Source organism: Chiloscyllium plagiosum, chromosome 4 (assembly GCF_004010195.1).
Source record: "Chiloscyllium plagiosum isolate BGI_BamShark_2017 chromosome 4, ASM401019v2, whole genome shotgun sequence".
Lineage (NCBI taxonomy): Eukaryota > Metazoa > Chordata > Chondrichthyes > Orectolobiformes > Hemiscylliidae > Chiloscyllium > Chiloscyllium plagiosum.
This window is the reverse complement of record NC_057713.1, coordinates 63,917,486-63,934,876: the sequence shown is the minus strand read 5'-3', so window position 1 is coordinate 63,934,876 and position 17,391 is coordinate 63,917,486. Positions and strand designations below refer to the sequence as shown.

Genomic DNA, 17,391 nt, shown 5'->3' with positions numbered 1-17,391 from the left:
GTATGATGAAATGTTTTAGAATATTGTTTCTCTAACTCATAAGCACAAACATAGATGTTAGTTCACTTTACTTCTGTAGCCAATAGTACGATGTAATGTATATATGTACAACCTTACATGGAATAGACTGTCTCGTGGAAAACATTATAAGGCATAGAATTTCACAGACTCTGTTAGTGTGATGCAAATAGCTAAATGCACCAGAGCATAAAAATATAATTTTATTCAGTGATGTGCCATGAAGATCAACTGTGGCATCTAAATACATAGATAGATGCCAGTTTGTCTGTTCTGTATTGGACTTGCTTATTTACAACTGAATCCAAAATCATTTCCTTCAGTGGTTCAAATTTATACAAACTGTTCTTCTAAAGCAAACAGTCAATTTAATGTTAGCTTTTGGTATACTCTTCTGAAATGTTTGTTTGTCTTAGATTTACCTGTGTTACAGAAGTTATGAAAATATGCAAAATGGTACACCTTTGTAGGTGCCATATACCAAAGAAATTTTTTCTTTTCAATGTTGATGTTTTGTGATGCTCAGATAACAAATAATTTATTCTCTTTTTGCTCATTTCACAGCTTTCTAGTGCATAATTGCAATCATGGCCTATGAGATGCACTAAGGTGCCATATATCATTTGTCAAAGGGAGAGCACTTGCCATGCAAAGCCTGACCATTCAGCATTCTGTCTATCTAGTCTCATTTGCCTACATTGATATAGTGTGAGCATACATATGTATCCACATTTTTCCCTGATTTTTATATTCAGTCATAATATTAAAGTTTTGCTAGCTGGGCCATCATTTATTGCTCATAGTGGTTTAGGCACCTGCTATCCTTGTTCTTCTAAGTGATAGAGGTAGAGAGTTTAGAAAGCAGAGTTGAAGAGGCAGAGTTTCTGCAGTGCATCTTGGAGATGGTACATACTGTTGTCATTGGGAATAAATAAATGTTTTAGGTGATAGATGGGGTGCCAATATGGATCATGTCAGGTTTCTCAATTTTTATTGCAGCTGCACTTATCCATGCAACTGGATGTATTCTCAGTATTCCATCACTATCCTGAGTCATGCCTTGCCATTAGTGTACTGGTTTTTGGAAGGCAGGAGATGAGTTACTCACTATAGAATTCCCAGCTTCTTACCTGCTCTTGTCATCACAATATATGTATTTAGTCCAGTGCAGTTTCTGACCAATGGTAACCCCCAGGACGCTGATAGAGATGGTAATGTCATTGAAAGTCAAGGAGAGATGTTAGGTTCTCTCTTATTAGAGACAGTTGTTCCTGAGCACTTGTGTTGCCATTATTTAATTTTGCTTACAGTATCTTTTGTTGTATTTTTAGCATTGGAACATAATGACAAAAAAAAATTACATAATTTAAAAAACGTCTTCTGGACCCAAAACGTTTCTCAATCTCAAGATCTCACTATCTAGTTTGTAGCAGTATTTAAACAGAAGGCAGTGGAACACTGGTGGCCAAGGAGCATTGACCAGAATGGTCAGCACTTTCAAGTAAACTGCTTCTCAATTTACACTAAAGGAATTCAGATGGTAGCGAACCTCAGTTAAAAAACATTCCGTTTGATTCAGTTGTGCTAGCATTCAAACGTTGAGATTGGAACACTATGGTTTATGTTCTGTTACAGAATTTAAGTGTACAATATAGATTTATATAGAGTCTTAGTGATGTACAGCACGTAAACAGATCCTTCAGTCCAACTCGTCCATGCCGAACAGATATCCCAACCCAATCTAGTCCCAACTGCCAGCATCCGGTCCATATCCCTCCTAACCCTTCCTATTCATATACCCGTCCAGTTGTCTTTTAAATGTTGCAATTGTACTAGCCTCCACCACTTCCTCTGGCAGCTCATTTCATACATGTACCACCTTCTGAGTGAAAATGGTGTCCCTTAGGTCTCTTTTATATCTTTCACCCTAAACCTATGCCCTCTAGTTCTGGACTCCCCCACCCCAGGGAAAAGACCTTGTCTATTTTCCCTATCCGTGCCCCTCATGATTTTATAAACCTCTATTAGGTCACCCCTCAACCTCTGACGCTCTAGGGAAAACATCTCCAGTCTATTCAATCTATCCCTTTAGCTCAAATCCTCCAACCCTAGCTACATCCTTGTAAATCTTTTCTAAACCCTTTCAAGATTCACAACATCATTCTAATAGAAGGAGACCAGAATTGCATACAATATTCCAACAGTGGCCTAACCAATGTCCTGTACAGCCACAACATGACCTCCCAACTCCTATTCTCAATACTTTGACCAATAAAGGAAAGCATACCAAACACTGTCCATGACACCTCCAATTTTGATGTAATCTGCAAACTTACTAAATATTCCTCCTGTGTTCACTTCCAATTCATTTATATGAATGAAAATAAACAATAGACCCAGCACTGATCCTTGCGGCACACCATTGGTCACAGGCCTCCAAGCTGAAAAACAACCATCCATCCCCACCCTCATTCTTCTACCTTTTGAGCCAGTTCTGTATCCAAAAGGCTAGTTCTCCCTGTATTCCATGAGATCTAACCTTGCTAACCAGTCTCCCATGGGGAACCTTCTCAAACATCTTAACGAAGTCCACATAGATCACATTTACTGCTTTGGCCTCATCAATCTTCTTTGTTACTTCTTCAAAAAACTCAGTCTCAATGAATTATGAGCTATGTTGTTAGAGCCAATTTTTTTCAAGTAAGATTTTTCAGACTGTTTCAGTGAATGTAAAAGATTCCTTACGGATCTTATCTTCATCAAGATTATAAAATTGTTTTTATGTCCTAGCCAACACTTTTCACTTAATTAACACAATTATAAATAGATGGACATGTCAGTATTCATGTGGTGCTATGTGATCTTTCTGTGCACAAAGTGTTTACTGTGACTAACCCTCAGGGATGATCTGTTGACTGTGAAATACTTCTGAGTCACTCTGAGGAAGTGAAAGGGGCTGTATAAATATGTTATTTATTTAATTATTCAATGTCATCATCTAATGCTCATATCCATCATTTTTGTGCTTTCTTAGCTCCTTAGAATATTAAAAATTAAACAAAACAATGAGCCATAGAAATTAACTTGAATGATAACATTGTTTAATAGTTTAAAATATTCTTACAAAAATAGCTTTATGGTGTTTTTTTAAAATAACAGATGCATTGAACATTTTACTACTGTTTTTGCACATTATAATCTACAGTTCTTACATCATTGATGTATTATGCTAAAATAGCTGAGCAGAAACTTTTTAAACTGAGCTATAAATATTAAATTGGCCAACACGAGAGAAATTGGTACATTATGTACCATAACCTATCAAAGTGCTTTAGTAATGTTGCTACTAGAATTGAGTCTGACATCATAGACAGGAAAACTGTAATGACTGTATGCTACATCACTTAGAATTAAGTGTGTATCATGAATCAAACATTCCTAGTTAAGTAAGTTTATAATGACTTACCTGTGTTAACATATCTGTGAACTTAAATTCACCAGTGGTTTCAACACTACAGCTGGAGTCATTGCGGAGAGACTGGCACAAACAGCAAAAGCCCTTGTTGCCGAAATGTAAACTTACCTGTTTTTTCTTCTCATGTTCCCTCTGTTGACAGTTCCAGTGGAGCCCATGACACAGGAGCTGAGGTAAGAACACTCTGGATCATATAACCCCTCTTGCCATTTGACACAGTCATAATTATTTATTGATTGCCAGAATGCATTGTGGAATTTTAATTATCTGCAGAACTTCTGAAGGCTCACAATATTTAACTAATAAATTAGTGATGAAAGACAATTCACAGGTAAATAATGAAGCTAAATTAAAATGGCAGTAACACTTGCATCAAATGATCATTACTATTCCAGAAGAAACATTTGAGCAGTTTGTTTTAGTCCTCTATTTCTGTACAATGTATGGAAATTAAGAATAACATGAGATACAAAGTCATGGAGAAAATGTATCTGTACAAACCAATAAAATACTTTGTTAGGCTTTCTCTTTTTAAGACAGAGAATCTCAATTTTAAATAATTAGACAATACATGTGCACCAGTGATGATGAATAAGATTACTACAAGGCATTGATTTAATCTGAGTAGATTTCAACTAAATTTAAACAGTGCAACGCTTAAATGCCTATTTCCATCTGAAGATCATACCAATGTTGATAATATTATTGGAAATATTGTACTGATAGGATGGCAATTCATCAAAATGTGGATCAACAAATTTTCTTAAGTTTACAGTTTGAAATCAACAGAAACTCTGAGAAACATCTAAAACTCAACTGCTAAACATTATGTCCCCAAATAGTGCTGGAAAATACAAACCAAAGTTTGGTCATTAGGACACGTCTTGTGATTACAGAATGTAAGGGAGACTAAAAAGTTTGACATAATGGCCCTAAATTTAACGAATACTTTCACTTGTAGCCACTGCTCAATTCTTCTGGCTAGAAGAAGTTTATGATTATGAGTCTGGTGTTGGTAAGGGCAAAGATTGGGTTTGGCTTTGATTCCATCATGGATGAAAGGCCACTTAACATTCACTGACCAGACTCAAATAGGCTTCAGAGCATTGGCATTAGAAGAAGGTTGGCATCTGCAAAAGGGCACTCTGCAAGTATTGGAAAGCTCAGACAGGCAGAGTTTATAACTGTTTCCTGAGCAGATGTCAACGGTTATATGCTACCATGAAGTTTATCATGCTAGCCATATTTTTTAAAAAATGTATGGATGTCTTTTCAGAAAATATGCAATCTATTTATTAAAAATGTACATTAATCTAAAAATTTCCACATAATTATTGTGGACACTTAAGAAATATTACATGTTGTTTCAAATATTATTTCCAAAACAATGTTAAATAATTTCTGTCATACCAAGAATGACAAGACAATATCATTGCTTGAAGTAATTTTGTTCATACTGATGCTTGAATGGTAGGACTTCGGAAAAAAATATTTGAAGAGTAAACACTTGGATACATCTATAGATGAGGCTATAATTTTTAATGATAAGCAATATATTTGTACATATTTTATAAAATTAAATAGAACTTTTTGTGGCACTCCAGACTTTTTTTTTCATTTCATTTGGTCTTTCCATACACTTACTGGGTGCCTGGTTGGTTGCTAAGGTTGCAGTCCCCTTGCTCCATCAACATATTTACCCTCACCCACACACAATTCCAACAAGACTCATTTAACAATGGACAAAATAGAGACATGTTAACTTTCCTGCTTAGTACAGGGACGGTTGGGCCAATTTCAGAACTTCCTCTGCCTTCCAGGATGAGATCAGTTAACTTTGCACAAAATGAAATTATTTTGGACAAATCAATCTGCCCATGGATTGGAAAAAAATTGGGTAACCTATCAGCTTACAGGGAGGAAGATAATCTCGTATGACAGCAGCCTTGCTTACTTAGAAAAAAGTGAATAAACAGCGCTGTTTCACCCACAAATGACTAAATGTATACATAGCCCTTCCCCAAAAAGCAATGGATGCAGAATCTTTCAATATTTTAAGGCAGAATTAGGTAGACTCCTGTTCATCAAGAAGAACAAAGATTACTGGGAATATGCAGGAATATAAATTTGATGGTAACATAAGATTAGCCATGATGTTATTGAATGGCAGAGCGGCTCAAAGGGCTGAGTAGATGACTCTTGTTCCTTGTTCATATGTTTGTATTTCAGTTGGACCATTGACTGATACTCAGTGACTCTTAGTGTTGCATGCAATAGAATCAGGTCGTATCCATATGACAGGGCTACAGTTTACATATCTAAATTGATCAGGTGGCTGCTTAGTTTGATATTTATCATTCAATAGTTCAGAGATGCTGAACTGGTGGTAGCCTCAGTAATAGAAGGATTGGAATAGTATGTCCTTTACAAATTCGTCAGTTACTATTATATTTTGTCAGGTAGAAGGCCTCAAAGTCTCCCTCCTAAGTTTCATCTGAAATAAGGTTGGTTCATTGAGAGGTTAGACTGGCATTCTGGGTCTAAAATAATATCTATATATTTAATTCATCACCACAAGAGGAGGAAAAGCAGCCTGATTGTGACCCTCCTTCTGATTTCACCTGGTTCTTTGTTGAGAAATACTTTGTCTGTTTTTTTTTTTGCTGCTATACACCAATGGCTGGAAAATGGTTGAGATGGAGCTTTAATATGCTGATGCTCCAGCATGTGGTATTGAGGAAGTATTTTCTGTTTATTATTTACTTATTAGACAAAACCTTAGGTGCATTACTGATCATACAAGACATTCAGAAAGATAATATTCTGAACATGAAAATCTGATGAGCAAAAAAGCAATTATTTAAAAGAATTAGTGTTGTAAATTTGATAAGTACAACAGGCAGGAATTCATTTTTTTTATAAGATGCAAACAATGTTGACAAGGTCAATTTTTGTTACTTATCCCTAATTGCTATGAAGAAGGTGGTCTTTTTGAACCACTGCAGTCCAGTGAGTGTAGGGACTCACAGGGGTGTTAGGAAGCAATTACAGGACTTTGACCTAGCAATGGTAATATAGTTCCATGTCAGAAAGGAAAATTTGCAAACAATAATGTTCTCTTGCTTCTACTGCCCTTGTCGATCTGGATGGTGGTCGAGATCAGGGTTTGTTTTGGTATGGTGAAAGGAGCCTTTGAAAGTAACTGCAAGTTATCTTGTAAATGGTATGCACTGCTGCCACTATGCATCAGTGGAGGAAGGAGTGAATGTTTCAAGTGTTAAATGAGGTACAAATGGAGCAAGTTTTGTTGTCCCAGTTGATGTGAAACTTCACACATCTAAGCAAATAGCGAGTATTTCAACACATACTGTCAATGTTCATCAGTGATGCACAGGAGATGAAGTATTTGCCAAGGAATTTGCATCCTCTGACCTATCCTTAAAGTCATAATATCTCCATGATAGCTCCAGTTAAATTGTGAATCAATAATTACCTCGGAGTTGTTGGTGAGGGATTTGTGATGGTAGTTGAGCTAAAAAATAGCCAATTAGACTTTTTTTAGAAATAGTCATTGCCTTACATTTCCATCATGTGAGTATTTCTTGTCACATATAAGCTCAAGTTTAAATGTTGTCCAGGTCTTCTTGCAAGTCAACATGAACCAGTTTTATATCTATGAAGTGGCAAATTGTGTAAATGTCAGCAAACATCCTGACTTCTGAGCTTATGACAGAGGGATGGTCATTGGTGATGTACCTGTAAATAGATGGGCTTAGGACACCACCTGGACAATTCCTACAGGTTATGGAACTATTATTTGAAAAAAAATGGTTGACATGGATCTCATTTTTGCACATTTTGCCCAAATAGTTTGTTTGGTAGAGAGGAGTCATGGCCCATTAAGCCCTTACCACCAAGTGACTAATCTCCAGTTCATTGTGGTGGCTTGGATTTGGTGGGAATAGTTAACTAACTAGATCAGCCTCATGACAACTGTCATGATCGTGAGCATTCGCCAACTTTATTACTTACCCATGATTACATTTCAAGTGAAATATCATGCGGTATCAGCATTTTTTATACATCTCCCTACTAAGATGTAGCACATAATCATGTGAATATGGTTGATGACTGCTTCCACTTTTGGGAGTTCTGCTAATCATGTAAATGCAAATGGTGACTAGTCCTGCATCTCTCAGAATTCTCCAAAGTTTTCAGACACAGAATTTGTACTACCTCCCTGATGTAGTGAGAATACAGGGGCATGTAATTTCCCTAGCCTTTGGCCACTCTATCCCTCCTGCTATGTGGTTGCAAGTCTGATTGTAGAGATTGGCACAGGTCAGTCAACAATCCTTGGTAAATATCTTAAACATTGCCTAATACCATCAAAATTAGTCTTCCTCCAATTTAGAACTTCAACTTTTAGATCCAGTGTATCCTTTTCCATCACTATTTTAAAACTAATAGAATTATGGTCGCTGGCCCCAAAGTGCTCCCCCACTGACACCTCAGTCACGTGCCCTGCCTTATTTCCCAAGAGTAGGTCATGTTTTGCACCTTCTCTAGTAGGTACATCCACATACTGAGCCAGAACATTTTCTTGTACATACTTAACAAATTCCTCTCCATCTAAACTTTTAACACTATGGCAGTCCAAGTCTATGGGAAAAAGTGAGGACTGCAGATACTGGAGACCAGAGTTGAAAAGTGTGGTGCTGGAAAAGCACAGCAAACCAGGCAGCATCCGAGGAGCAGGAGAATCGACGTTTCGGACATAAGCCCATCTTCAGGAATGCCCTGAAGAAGGGCCTATGCCCGAAACGTCGATTCTCCTGCTCCTCTGATGCTGCCTGGCCTGCTGTGCTTTTCTAGCACCACACACTTCAGTCCCAGTCTATGTTTGGAAAATTAAAATCCCCCACCATAACCACCCTATAATTCTTAGAGATGACTGAAATCTCCTTACAAATTTGTTTCTCAATTTCCCTCTGACTATTAGGGGGCCTATAATACAATCCAAATAAGGTGATCATCCCTCTCTTATCTCTCAGTTCCAACCAAATAACTTCCCTGATGTATTCCCAGGAACATCCTCCCTAAGTACTGCACTAATGCCATCACTATTCAAAAACACCACTCCTCCTCCTCTCTTGCTTCCCTTTCTATCCTTCTTGTAGCATTTGTATCCTGGAACATTAAGCTGCCAGTCCTGTCCATCCCTGAGCCACGTTTTTGTAATTGCTATGATGTCCCAGTCCCATGTTCCTAGCCAGGCCCTGAGTTCATCTGCCTTCCCTGTTAGGCCTTTTGCAATGAAGTAAATGCAGTTTAATTTATCAGTCCTACCTTGTTCTCTGCTTTGTTCCACCCTGGCCTGACTGCTTGACTCATTCCCTTTCCCAACTATACCAGTCTCAGATTGATGTCTTTCCTCTCTATTTCCCTGGGTCCCACCCCCACCCAACCTTACTAGTTTAAATCCTGCCGAGCAGCTCTAGCAAATCTTCCTGCCAGTATATTAGTCCCATTCAAATTCAGGTGCAATCCATCCTTCTTGTACAGGTCAATTCTACCCCAGAAGAGATTCCAATGATCAAGAAATATGAACCCTTCTCCTTTGCATCAGTTCCTTAGCCATGCATTCATCTGCTCTATCCTCCTACTCCTACTCTCACTAGCTCATAGCACCAGGAGTAATCCAGATATTCCTACCTCAAGGACCCCCTTTTTAAATTCTTGCCTAACTTTCTATGTTCTCCCTTCAGAATTTCATCCTTTTCGCTTCCTATGTCAGTAGCTCCAACATGCACAATGTCCTCCTGAAGGTCCCTCTCTCCTTTGAGAACATTCTGTACCCTCTCCAAGATATCCTTGATCCTGGCACCTGGCAACATGTCATTCTGATTTTTCACTGCTGGCTGCAGAAATGTTTGTCTGTGCCTCTGACTAGAGTGTTCTCTAACACAATTGATCACTTGGAATCCGCTGTACCCCTCATTACATTACAGCAAATCTGGATCCCAGAAACTCGGCTGTTGGTGTTACATTCCTTGAGAATCTATCACCCCCTTCATTTTCCAAAACAGCATACTTGTTTGAAATGGGGATAGCCACAAAAGACTCCTGCACTACCTGCCTACTCCTCCTACCTTTCCTGGAGTTAACCTATCTACCTAACTATATCTGCTGCTTTTCTCCCTTCCTATAACTGCCATCCATTGCACCCACTAACCCTTGTAAATCCCTTATTGCTTCTAACTGCCGCTCTAACCAATCTATGTTATCCGATAGGATTTGCAAAAGACACTTCCTACAGGCATAATTATCGGTAACATGTAAACTCTCCCTAAACTCCCACATCCAATAGGAAGAGCATATCACTCCATTAAAGGCCATCTTTGCTCCTTCACAATCTATAGACCCAGAAATTAGCACCATTGTTTTGCTCTAAAAAAAAAGTACTCCAGGCTAACTTAGTACTTATGGTTTATATTTTTAAAATTTAATCAAGAAACAGATCTTAATAAAACAGATAATCAGGAAAGAACCCACTCTACTTACTACTGTGGACTTACAGTAAGGTTACACATTAAAACTGTGCACTTATCTGCTTCTGTGCTGTCAGCTCTCCCACACAGGTTCCTCCAAGGTCAGCTATGAATTTTGCTGTTTGTTATTTTTTCCTAGGTGCACTCCAATGTCTAGAGATATGAGCTCATGAACTCAAACAGCAAAGGCAGTAGCTGTGCAGATTCACTGCTGTGTCAGTTAGCAGTGTAGGTTTCTTTCTCTCTCTCCCTTACTGGCCACGTGATCACTAACCCTCGTCTGTCTTCCTCATTTTAAAAGTGCCGGGGATTTGATCTTTTTCCCCCAAAGTTCCGAAACAATACACTGCATAGAAAACAGTAATTGCTGCTCCTGGAATTCGAGGAGATCACCTCCAACACCTAAAATACCAAAAAAAAGAGTAGCTCTTACAGCCACAATTTTTTCCCATCCTCCATTTTGTATTACCCAGAATTCTCTGTCCTTCAACTAATTTCATTAAGAAGCAGGCCATGATTCATATCATGTCACTGATGTGAAAACTGGTTTCTGTAATCCTTTAAAATCATCGTGCTTAGAAATAATTCATTGTATATAACATATTTCTAGATGTTTCTGAGATTGTAATAAGGTGCAACAACACTGTTAGTCTCCTTCTCTGCTCACTGCTTCACTATTTTTTTAATTTGACTTGAGACTTATTCTGATTTGTAGGTGGATTGGTGATCTTGGTTTGTTTCTGTATTTTGGTTTTGACCCTCTATCTATGCCTTTACAGAAAGATATGCCATTAAATAAATTATTCCCATTGTATTTTTCAAGAAGTTACAAAAGTAAACAACTTATATGATTTTGTTGCAGTTTGGTTGATGACCTTTGACCTTTATAGGATATGAGTCAGTCAGTACCATGCTGTGCATTTGCTGTTTGCTTGGCACAGGACTCCTGCACAGGTTGGAGTAGTCTGTACATTTTAAAGGTTAGAACTAATTTATGTTACTGTGTCTTTGAGCTTTCTGTACAAAGTTAAGTCTGCTTCTTCTTCCTGTTCTTCAGCAGTAGAAATGCAAACAAGCTTACTGACTGTGTCTGGCAACATTCCATGCTAGATCTGCTTTAAAAAGACAAATTACGATTCAGAACTAGAGTCAGAAGCCATAGGATTATAGGTGGGCATCAACTAAATTTGGAACAAGCTGAAAACTCTGTATTCCTATGGACCAGGTACAATTAATGGTAAAAGGGGGTCATTTTAAAAGTCCAGTTGGAAAATCAAATCCAGTCAAAGTCCTGAATTTGATCTATGCTGTCAGTAACAAGGTTCCCAACCAGAAGTGACCACTTGAAAACTGACTCTGAATCCTCAATGTCTGTAAATTTTGAATAAACAGGAAACTGTAGGCCTTGAGGCTTGATACAATTCAAGTGTCAAGTAATTTATTCAAAGTCTTATTTTCCTGTTTGTCTTCTTTCCCTTTTGTAACTGTTTAGACTCATACTATCACCAATTGACTGAATGTTAGTCATGTCTGTGGATCTTTTTTCCTGTAATAGACTCTTGTGCCCAATATGCCTTTCTGTAACTGCAGTACAATAAACCAGAGCATGTGCAACAGCGGGTGGCATGAATAGCTAAAACAACCACTGATGCAAGGTTTATACTCACTTTGCAGTGAATAAGAGTAGTTTGGGAGAAACCCAACAGTTATTTACCCCTATCTCTCACATACAACAGTTACATTTAGCGACTGGCTTCATTCTGATGTAAGCTATGGTTTTATTCATATCTCTCTATCTGTAAACTTAAAAAAGTAATGGATATATTTGGTAAATTAACAACAGGAAAGAAAAAGGAAAGAGTGATAGACTGCCAGACAGATAGAAGATAGATAAATAGATCAATAGCCAGGCTGAAAGGCAGATGGAAAGACAGACAGGTGGATAAATAGATACATACTTACATATATACATACATACATACATAGGCAGACAGGTTGACAGACAGGAAGATAGGTAGACAGACAGAATGGATAGATAGATAGACAGACAGACCAGCAGACAGACAATTCTCTCCATAAAACATCTGAAGCGGAAGCCATCTGAAATTACACACAATTTCTTTTCTTCCAAAATGAGAATCATCCACTACACATGTGAATAAAAAAGATAATTTCTCTTGTAGTGCTAGCTTGATATTTTAGTTTAGCTGCATCATCTTTGCTAAGTACTCTCCTCAACAAATGCATCATTGCAAAACAGCCTTTTGTTTGACCGCCAGTCACATCCGATGTCTCTGCTGCATTTCCACAAACAGTGTCAAGATATTACATGAATTCTGCCAACATCTCTGAAAAAGTAAAAGAAAATATTCCAGCAGCTTTAAGAACTGATTATTTCCTGGAATGGCAAATGTTTTTTAATGGTTGCTGATGGTCCGTAATTCTTTGTTTCTCATCTCTCCCAATGGAAGCCATACTAAGGAGCACCAGAAAGGAGAAATTCTGAACTTAATGCATCACCACAAAATCTTATGTCTCTGATGTCCTATTTTCATCAACATTCTCTTCATTGAAAAAGGTGTCGTTACCATAGAATTTAGAAAATTGCAAGCAACAAGAGGAAGGCACTGATTAAAAGTTGTGGTTGATCACTTGGTGCAATGTGATGGAGGGTACTGAATTGAGTCATCCTGGACCTAACACCTGGGAGGTAGATCTCCTATGACTTATTTGCAGATTGCCATTGCAATTGTAATTTGCTTTCTTTTGAAGAATTTCACAAAATCAAATTGGATCGCAATTGGAGTATGATGGAAATGTTGATGGAAATCATTGCTGGAATTTATTTTTGCACAGGCTCTGCCCTGTGGTTTTATTTAGGGAAATACTTGGTTTTTTAAATATCTTATAGCCATTTACTCTGCTCAGTGCAAAATTCTGTGGAGTAAACAGGTTCTATGGATTACAAATGACCCAAATGATTCATTTTGAATTTGTTCTGCCAATAGGTTAGTTGGCAGATTTGCAACATGTTTTCAGACCTGAGAATTGTTTCCCCAAGCCACATGACACAAATATTTCTCCATATAAAGCTGATGAATTGCCAAAGTATCATAGTACTTTAAAATAAGTCATCAATGTACTAGACCAGGTTATCACATTTCCAATTTCCTGAAATTGAAGTAAAATCAAAATTGGAACTTCACAGTTTTAATGTTTCTAAATCATGAAGTTTCTCACTACATTGTAATGTAATTTTCACTGTTCCTGGCTTTTTGAGTGAGATCTGTAATTTCCCACTGTCTTCTAGGACTGACATCTGTTTATATGTGTGTATTGAGATTGCCAGTGGGAAGTGTTACCATTCCTATACCCTCTGTTGCTTGCATGACTCAGAGATACTGTTGATGTGGTATCTTTTAAAGCAGAACACTGCAATAGAACTATGGATCCCAAAAACAAGGTTTGTTTGTTATGTGCTTGTGTACAACAGCAAAGTGCAAGTAAACGAAGCTTATATTGCAGCGCAATGAAATTTGCTCTAACAATTTTCATACAATACAAATAACCAATGTGTACATAGTTTCATCTATGTTTCACAATAAAACTATATATTAAGACATAAAAATATTTTTGCTTTTCTGTGTTAAATCTTTTTAAATCAATCTTGGACTTTTAACAAACTTGTAAGAATTGATTCTCTCTGTTTTATAAACAATGTGATTTTTATTTATTATTAGAGCCATATTATGGTTGTACACTCATTTATAACCAAGAAAAACTGAAGAGTGCATATTTGTCAAGTACAGTTATTGTAATAAGCTACTTTGTAATTTATTTGCACCACTTTCCTCACCGGGATAGCACTGTTGCCTCACCGTGCCAGACACCCAGGTTTGATTCCAGCCTGGTGCAACTGTCTGTGTGGAGTTTGCACATTCTCCCTGTGTCTACGTGGGTTTCCTCCGAATGTCCCGGTTTCCTCCTCCTGTCCAAAGATGTGAAGGTTAGGTGAATTGGCCATGCTAAATTGCCTGTAATGTTCAAGGATGTGTAGGCTAAGTGCATTAGTCGGAGGAGTGTAGAGTGATGGGGTAGGGGAATGTGTCCAGGTGGAATACTCTTTGGAGGGTTGGTGTGGACTTGTTGGACCAAATGGTTGTTTTCCACACTGTAGGGATTTTATAACTTTAACATGAAATCCGTGGGATTTGAAATTTTTAAGAATATTTCCATTAATAAATGAAAAGCATTGCTCTGTTAAAATAGTTAACAAAATAAAAGCTGTAACGTAAAACATTGTCAGTATCTTAAAGGTGATTTCCAATATATTGTTAACGATAAAATAGACAAGCTAACATATCAATAAAAATGTTCTTTACTTCCCTATTTATATGTCTTGATTAACATTAGTTATTGTTAATTATTTATACAATGGTCAAAACTCAATATACATTTTAAATATTTTCTGGGAAGACAATTTTAATTTGAGAGTATTTAAGGTACACATTTGAAGTATCCACTCAAGGACTTTTCTTTCCAGTGTGGTCTCTACCAGAGTTGGTACAGCCAATTCAAAAATTACAAATTTGAAGTGTAGCTGGCTTTTAGTGCAACCTGAATTGATGATATTATTCATCAACCGTAAAAAAAACAGCCTTCAAAACTGGCCAGACCTTTGGAGTGAATTCACTACTACTGGGAGTTTTCATTAATTGCTTTCATTTGTAAGATATGTAAGTTAAAGTCAAATGATTGGGTACAGTCATAAGCACATTTTGAAAGATTTTGATTTTTTTAATTGTGAAGGAACAGACCACTGTACCTTAATCTATGTAGAAAATTGATTCCACATACATTTTGGAAGTCATTTTCACCCATTTAAAATGTAGTGAATTGTGACTGAGATTTTGAATCCTTATCTGTTGTGAAGAACCTAATCCAACTATAAAAGTCAGACTTTATTAAGTTATAACTCTTATATCAAAGAACATTTTAAAGTAATTTTTAACAGCCATGCTTTAAAATGTTGTCTGATTGCACTGATTCAATCAAGCAGACTGCTATGTTCTGGATGGAGTCAGCTTTCTGAAGTGTTGCTGGAGTTGCACTCAAAAAGGCAAATGGGAAGTATTCCATTCCAACTTGTGCCTTGGAAATATTGGCAGGATTCAGAGAATCAGGAGGTCAGTTACTCGCTGCAGAATTCCTAGCCTCTCACCTTGTAGCTATAGTATTTATATGGTGAGTCCAGCTCAGTCTCTGATGAATGATGACCCCCCCAGGAGGTTGATAGTGGAGGATTCAGCAATGGTAATTACTTCCATTATTACTGTTGAATTGCAATTTATAATGGTTACATTCTCTCTTTGTTTGGAGGTGACCATGGAGATGGTCTTGTATTTGTGTGATGTGAATGTTACATGCCACTTCCCAGCCCAAGCCTGGGTATTTTCCAACTCTTGTTGAATTTGGACATGATCACCTTTAGTATTCTGAGAAATCATGAATGATTCTGCATTTTGTGCAATCATTGTCGAATATCCCGCTTCTGCATTATGACGGAAGGAATGTTATTGATGAGGTAGCTCATCAATAATTGGACCTTGGGCTGAGGAAAATGCTGAACTACAGAGAACTGTAAATCTAAAAATAAATATTTCTGTTAGATATAGATGCAGAGGAGAAGAGCAGAAATAGACATCATTAATAAAGTATAGTTGCCAACAAAGTCAACAGGGAATTCCGTTCTTTACCCAAAACGTGCTGCAAATGTCCCACAGAAAAGAGGTAAAGCAAAAAATTCATAGGCATTGAAGGAGCAGTTAGACAAATATGATAAAGAAGTATAGATGGTACAATGGTAAATTGAGATATGCAAAATGGGAAATGGCTTGAATTGAACATAAACATCAGTATGGACTGGTTGGGCTGAATGGCTTTATTCTGTCCCATTTAATCTGTGGCAATCAACAATGGCCTTCACGTTCTTAATGTGCTGTTAAAGTTCAATAAGCCTATGAATAATCTTTGTATGTCTTCTGTATTATCAGGTTTGAGCTATGATGCAAAATCAGAGGGTGGCTCCTGGGTAACAAGGGTTGTCTGCTTATCATCCAGTTCTGGTGCAAATCGCAGCATGCAAATAAGGAAGCCATACTGCTGCATGGTATTCCTATTGAACAGACCACAGCTGCTTAAGTAGTGCTTCTGCTGCCAGGACCACTCTGCTGAAGGCCAATCGTATTCACCAGAGAATGTATCATAATTTATGATGGTCTGCTGAATCCTGCAGAACATTGCCATCATGACTGTATCATCCTTCCAGCATGAGCAAGTCAGGAGCAGGAGAACAAAAGAGGAGAATGAGAAAGAGAGGAGGGAAGAAATACATTTCTCTTTCCAGCTACGCCAGCTATGATTGGTCTATCAGAGTGTCTTTTTGGCCGTAAAGCTGAAATATAAGCAACCACAAAACAAATATTCCAAACAAATTGACCAGTATTTCCACACAAAATTTGACTAATCACTTTTGTGCATTTCCTTAGTACCTGTCTTGCAAGTGACCTTGCCTATACTGTTCTGCAGTGTTACCTCTGTGACTGTCATCTAGTTGTGGGAAGATTGATAATTTTCAATATGGGAGGCTAAGACTGATATGCAAGATTTTCTCTAACAGCTCAAGATCTGCACCAGTTGGGCGTTGCAAACTGATATCTATTGGCTGACAGTCAACAATTTGTGTTATATTTTTCTGGGGCTATGAACATCACTGGCAAATCCAGCATTTATTTCTCATCTCTAATTGCTCTGGAAAAAGTGGCGAGCTTATGAACTGCAGCAGTCCATGTGGTGTAGGTGCTCCCTCAGTGCTGTTTGAAGGATTTTCAGGATTTTGACCGAGTGACAGCAAATGGATAGTTCCAAGTCAGCATGCTGGGTCACTTGGAGCTGATTATATTGATCTATGTCTGGTACTTTTCTTCATCTAGTTGATCGACAGTGCAGCTCTGGAAGGTCTATTGAAAGAGCCAGGGTGACTTGCTGCAAATTGTCTTGTTGATAGTAAACTATTGAGGAGAAAGTGAGGACTGCAGATGCTGGAGATCAGAGCTGAAAATGTGTTGCTGGAAAAGCACAGCAGATCAGGCAGTATCCAAGGAGCAGGAGAATCGACGTTTCGGGCATGAGCCCTTCTTCAGGAATGAGGAAAGTGTGTCCAGCAGGCTAAGATAAAAGATAGGGAGTAGGGACGTGCGGGAGGGGCGTTGGAAATGCGATAGGTGGAAGGAGGTCAAGGTGAGGGTGGTAGGCCGGAGTGGGGTGGGGGCGGAGAGGTCAGGAAAA

At 37.9% G+C, this 17,391-nt stretch overlaps 1 protein-coding gene across 4 annotated transcripts in view; it reads left to right on the top strand.

The window, feature by feature from the left end:
- Positions 1-17,391, top strand: part of st18 (ST18 C2H2C-type zinc finger transcription factor) — a 417,712-nt gene that overhangs the window by 244,375 nt on the left and 155,946 nt on the right. For all 4 annotated transcript variants that reach the window (XM_043688314.1, XM_043688317.1, XM_043688315.1 and 1 more), the window contains one exon: positions 3,636-3,666. In XM_043688314.1, coding sequence (XP_043544249.1) covers positions 3,636-3,666 — 31 coding nt within the window. The remainder of the gene's footprint in view (positions 1-3,635; positions 3,667-17,391) is intronic.